The sequence below is a fragment of the Cnephaeus nilssonii genome (genome assembly GCF_951640355.1).
Source record: "Cnephaeus nilssonii genome assembly, chromosome: 4".
NCBI classification, from domain to species: Eukaryota; Metazoa; Chordata; class Mammalia; order Chiroptera; family Vespertilionidae; genus Cnephaeus; species Cnephaeus nilssonii.
Genome location: NC_137075.1, coordinates 2,423,773 through 2,429,772, shown reverse-complemented (window position 1 = coordinate 2,429,772; position 6,000 = coordinate 2,423,773). Strand labels below are relative to the sequence as shown.

The 6,000-nt window shown below is 53.8% G+C and overlaps 1 protein-coding gene across 5 annotated transcripts in view; it reads right to left on the bottom strand.

The window, feature by feature from the left end:
* Window positions 1-1,807: 1,807 nt before the first annotated feature.
* CD276 (CD276 molecule) overlaps window positions 1,808-6,000 on the bottom strand; it is a 54,720-nt gene continuing 50,527 nt past the window's right edge. For 3 of the 5 annotated variants that reach the window (XM_079768191.1, XM_079768192.1, XM_079768195.1), the window contains 2 exons: window positions 5,347-5,382; window positions 1,808-3,711 (listed from right to left, as the gene is read on the bottom strand). In XM_079768191.1, coding sequence (XP_079624317.1) covers window positions 3,689-3,711; window positions 5,347-5,382 — 59 coding nt within the window. In that variant the 3' untranslated portion in view covers window positions 1,808-3,688. The remainder of the gene's footprint in view (window positions 3,712-5,346; window positions 5,383-6,000) is intronic. The other 2 variants (XM_079768190.1, XM_079768194.1) reach the window with 2 other exon arrangements.

The window sequence follows — 6,000 nt, the reverse complement described above, 5'->3', positions numbered from 1 at the left end:
TAAAGAAAAACAACAACAAAAAGTTGCAGAATATGTCTGACTTCATTTTTGTAAATGTGTAACCTGGGGAAAAGTCTGGAAGGGCAGCAAACCCTTACTAGTGCTTCCCTCTGAGTAGGGGACTGAAGTGAAGGCGAGCACTTTATACATTTCTCTTTTGCTTGCATTTGGATCTGCTGCTCCCCACCCCCATCCATTCTGCCTCCTCACTTCATGTCAGCCTCCAGCTTCTCTGTGGGTTCCCTGCCCTTGGAGGCTTGGGGTTTGGCTACTTGGGGCCAACTTTGGCTCCATATCTCAGTTTAATACTTGGGCTTTGCAACAGGATATGTTGACATTGCCCCACTCAGATCAGCCCTGGTCTCTGCTCATTGGCCCACAAGGATCAGCATCCTACTCAACAACTGCCTCCTGGGATGAGCAAGGTCACAGGCCTACCCCTGAACAGACCCCTTGGAAGGCACCACTCATGCCTGTGAACAGAAGCAGAGCATTCTGGAGGAAAGAGGCCGATAGAGAAAGACGGGGTGACTCAAGGCCCCTGGCCATGCTGATTTCACTTCCACCAGTCTCGTCCCCCGGAGTGGTCAGATATACTAATTGGTCTTCACAGCCTTGGTTACAAATGGTCCTGGAGTTGAATTCCAGTCACACCTCAAGCCAGGCAAATGAACCCTTGCTCTGTCCCCTTTTTAATATGGATGTGACACCTGCAGGCTACAGCTTGACGCACTGTGAGAACTATTTCTCCATTAAAATGCAAGAGTTGGAGCTTTGCCCAGAAAGGGCAGCTAAAAATACTGCTCTCTGGGTACTTGTCACAGGGAACTGAGTGGCCACCTTCCTCAGCCCCTCCCCCCCCCCCCCCCCCAAGGCAAGTCTGTGACCTGCTAGGTCGCTCCTAGAAGCACTTAATACAGTGTCATCTCTAAGCCTAACCGCCCGGTTAGGAAGAAAACGCACTGGTAATCATACCTGTTTCACAGATGGACAAACTGATCCAGTCAGTTTGTTCTGGGCCACAACATCACCGAGGGAGCAAGAGCGTGCACCCTTGACTTCAGGAGAGGAAAGATAAGCCCTCCTATGTGTCCAGTACTTTATAGTTTGCAGTGTCTCCTTACCCACTGCCTGGCCAGCCCTCACAACAATCCTATGAAATGAACTACTGTCATCCCACCTTATAGATGGGGTTGAAGCCCAGTAATATGAGCAAACCCAAGGTGGTAGATGGGGGAAGCAAAGGCAGAGACTCTCAGGGACCTTTTGGTTCTAAACCAGTGGTGGGACTTCAAGCAACGTGACCCTATCACTCCCAGGACCACCTACTTTATAACAAGTGCTCCGGTTAGCAAGAATGTCACATCCTTTTCAGAACAGGACTCATCCTCCCTACTAAATAGATAAGAAAATTAAGGTTCAGAAGTATGAAGGACTTGGTCACAGGTTAGTAGCAGAGCCAGGAACCAAATTCAAGTGTCCTGACCCTCAGCCCTGGCTCCTGCTGCCGCCCCAAGGCCTGTGGCGTTCTGGGACCAGCGGGCTGGTGCTGAGATTCAGTGCATGCGGCAAGCTCCTGCAGCCCGGACGTGGCTCACCCCTCCTTCTCAGTCTTTGGAGGTGGAAGGAGGTGAAAACCTCAGGCCTACTTTTCATAGAAGAAAAGAAGACCCAAGGAAGCTAACACCTTGCTCCGGGTCTCAGGCCCACTGAGTCATGTTGCTCAGGGGTTGAGTGTCGACCCATGAACCAAGAGGTCACTGGTTCCATTCCCTCGTTAGGGCAGGTTTGGGGCTCGATCCCCAGTGAGGGGCGTGCAGGAGACAGTCAATGTCTCTCTCTCATCGATGTTTCTATCTCTCCCTCTCCCTTCCTTTCTCTCCCAAAACCAATAATAATAATAAAATTTTATTAAAAAGAATAGCACGCAGAACTCCTTTCCCGGTACCAGCTTCTCACTAGGTCTCAGCTTCCCCATCTGCAAAATGGGGTATTAGCAGAAGCCCTAAACAAACCTGGGGTCAGAGTCTTCTTTAGGGGGTGTTTTGGAATGAGTGGAGCCCCATAGAGTAACCAAAGGGCCTGACTTTCTACACAGCCAACTTCACTTCACCAAGAGGGAAACTGAGGCCAAGGAGGGGTGACATGGCTCCCAAGACCGAGTGCTGTAAGGATGGTGAAAGGAGGCCCAGCTGTGATGTCCAGGAAGGACTCCTTCCTGCTGAGTCCTGACCCGGCCCTATTCCATGCACTTCACAGAGAAAAAGCTTTCTACAAAGGCATTTATTTTCCTCCAAGTACCCCCCCAGTTAATGAAATTCCTGAGAGTCCCACACTTAAATTAGAAATCGCCACGTCTTCCACTGCTGGCGAACGGAGCTATGGCAGTGGGAGAACATCAGAAGTTCATTCTACCAGAGGCTGGGGGCTGGCCACAGAGAGGCCAGGAAATGTCTGCCCAGCCCCAGAATAGCACCATGGTGGGGGAAGGGCGGAGGGGCTGTACCCCTGGCCGAGGCCCCGGGCGTCCTCCTTCCTGGGCTCTTGGGGTCTGTTTGGTCTTGCCTGACTGCCCACAGAGACATTGATCGACTGTCTCCTGCACACCCCTCACTGGGGATCGAGCCCCAAACCTGCTCACCCTGGAAAGACACTTTGGGAACCATCAGCTTCTCACCAGTTGGAGTGAGAGGTTCCATCCCTCTCTCCAGGTTTCTACCCACCCCCTGCCACTCTGAGTAAGAACCAGGGATGGGATGGGGTGAGGCACCTGGGGCGCTGGGGGCACAGCAGAGAGCACAGCAGGAGCCCCTCCCATGAGCTGCTATTTCCTCACAGGGTTGCAGCTGAAGGGCAAGTCCTTGAGGAAGCAGCTTGTCTTCTCAGGGAGGGTTCCCCACACCTAACGCAGTACCAACCCCCATGGGCTCAGTGAACATTACTTGAATGAATAAGCAAAAGGCAGAAAAGCAGGGAACAGAAGCTGATCCCCAGGACCCAGTGTGACCAGCACACGCTTCCCGCGGGGACGGTGGGCAGAGGGGGGCTCACAGGGCACAGACCAGGGCACCGTGGAAGAGACCGGCCCCAGAGAAAGCCTGTACGTGTCCCAGCACGTGCACCTGTGCCTCTGCATGCCTGGGGAGGGGACCTGCGCTCACTTGGGGGAGGAGGGAAAGGCCAGCCTTGGGGCCAGCATGGGAGAAAGCAAGAGGGGACACCGCTAGACTCAAGGCAATGCTGGGCTAGGGGCCCCATCTGAGGACACGGAGCACAGGCCGGTGGGAGGAAGCCTGAGAAGTGAGAGCTAGTGTATCAGGGCCACTGGAAAAACAAGGCGAGGAGTGACTATGTATCAAGTCTTTGGAGAAACAAGTCAGAAGGTCAGTCTGCATGTTGTGCGCTCTGGAGAAAAAACGCAGCCAGATGGTCCATGTAGCACATCCACTGGAGAAACCAGGTGGTGGGGTCTGTGTTCATAAGGCAGCAGGATGACTTGGGAGTCATGTCCATTGGAGAAACGAGGCTACAAGTGGTCTTGTATCGCGTCCTTTGCAGAATGAGTAGATTGGCCAGGAGGGGAGCCATCTGTTGGGGGCAGGGAAGCCCCAGCCCAGGGCTCACACGGAGGCCCCAGCGCAGGCAGAGGTGAGCCCAGGGCTCGGGCAGCAGCTCCCTGATCCTGGGGTCAGGCTATTTCTGGTCCATCACCTGAATTCCATGATGGAAAGAAAAAAAAGGGGGGCATTAAGTATCTGAGTTCTACTGTTGGGAGAGTGCCAGAAGCCAGGACATGGCCATATACTTCAGAGTGGGCAGTGTGGGGAGTGGGCACGGAGGTCCAGCCAGCAGCCCTGAAGACACAAACACCGGAGCTGGGCATCAGACAGACCACCAGGGCGCCTGAGGGAGACTGCTTAGTCCTCACCAATCCCTATGGGTCCACTCAACTCAAACACTTCCCTCCCACTGCCCCTCTGCCTGGCACACTTTCCCTTCCCACCTCTTCTGTCGGCTAGCAGGAAACCCTTTCCGGCTTCTCTTCCCCACACCAATTTCCCTAGCAGCCATGCTGTGGGAAGCCTTCTTCCCCCTGGCTTCTTGTCTCCATGTAGAGGGCACCTCATGGATTCACAGCCCTGGCCTCACTCTACTCCTGGCCTGAATGGAGAGTTTAGAAGGAAACAGGGACATGTGTGACCCCACCCTTCCCTCTCCCATTCTTTGGCAGTCTGTCTGTCTGGGAAAATAGCTCTCCTCCTGTGGACTGCCCCTGTGCTTGCCCAGCAAGTCCAGAGCCTGGGACCCAGAGGTCCCTAAGTGCAGGGATGAGCATCCAGGAATTCCTAACAGGGACACCAAGGTGACTTGAAAAAACTCTAAGGCTCCATAACCTTTGGCAATCAACCTTGATTTTCTAGGTGGAAGCCACTCAGATCTGTGATAGGCGATTAGAGACATGCACAGAGCAAGGACATATATCACCAGGGTGGTGCCTAGCAAAGGACAATTGTAGAGTAAGACCTTGCCCCAGGGTGATTTCTCCTCCCCTAGCATACGGCTGGTTACGGGGTTTGGACCCCCTAACCTTTCCTCCCTAGAGATAACATCTAGGCCTCAGCTGGATTTCAGTTCCAGGCCCAGATAAGCAACAAAACCAGCCACGGCCCGCCTCAGGACCAGCTGCATTGGATAATGACCCCCTGCCCTGACCACCAATCAATCTGGGGAGACCTAGACCCCGAAAGGACACCTGGAAAGCTGCTGAATATTCTATTGAGATTTTCCCCTGGGACCTCCCTAAACTCTCCACCCTTCAAACCCTTAGGACGGAGGACCCAGTGCCTTCTCCCTTCTGGGAACATGCCCTTGCCTTTCTCTCCTCCTCACTCTTTTTCTCCCCCCGCCCCCACCTTTCCTTCTCCCTCCCCCTGCCCCTCCCTGCCCCAGGCACGTTACCATTTGCTTCCTCACTCCTGAGCCCCAAGGGCCCTGCCTTCACCTCTATAACTGGTTTACTAGGTGCATTTCTTCTAGAATTACTTTTTTACCTCTCTGATTTACTACATAAATGTCCTCTTACAGTCTGGGTCTTGGCTCTGAATCCTTTCCTGGCCAGAACCCAAGTACCGAGGTTGCTGAACCCAGGTTTGGTCTGACCCCACCCTTCAGAGGGTGGAGTAACCAAGGTCCCAGCAGCTCTACTAGGGGGTGTGAGGGGAGTGGAGGCTGCTCTCCTGGGGAGCAGGTCACCACCAAGGAGTGCAATCCCTTCCCCATGACCCTCCGTGCCTCCTACACACAGGTGCACAGACGCACACAATCTCAAGCACCACGTGTCATTACCTTCCTTGTTTTCAGAGTGCTTTAGAGGCCTCAGGACTGCAAAAGAGGAAGAAGCACATGGTTAGGAGGAACTGTGGGAAGTTGTGTTGTAGAGGGTGGTGTGGAGAGAGAAGAACTGGGAGGAGGCGGAGCGTGGGGGCAACATCATAGCACCAAGGACGGGGGCCTACGCTGCTCTCCCAAGTCCCAGCTCCACTCTGTGGCTTGTTATTCCCATCTCTACGCCTCAGTTTTCTGCATCAGTGGAATGAGAACAACTCCCTGCCCGCCTGTGAGCTAGAGATGTGGTATCTACTCCACAAACACAGTGAAGTAAGGAGCCAGAGAGGTTGCAGATTGTCCCCGGATGTCCCCAGGACCGTGTGGAACAGACACTGACCAAATCTCTAAGCCACCAGCTCCTGCCCTCCCTTCTTTCAACTCCATCTGCCTCTGAGCATGAAAAAAGGAGGCCTGATCCCAGAGCCATCTCCACACCCAGACACCAAAGGCAGATAATTAATTGGCATAATTTATAGCAGTCCCAGGTGTCAATTTCTTGCCCTTCGTTCTGTGGGTGTGGGGAGAGAACCGGTGTCAACTGGCATCATCCCAAATGGCTCAGCAGGAACCTGCCTCTCCCAGCCCAGGAGCCAGAAGGCAATGAGGGCACCA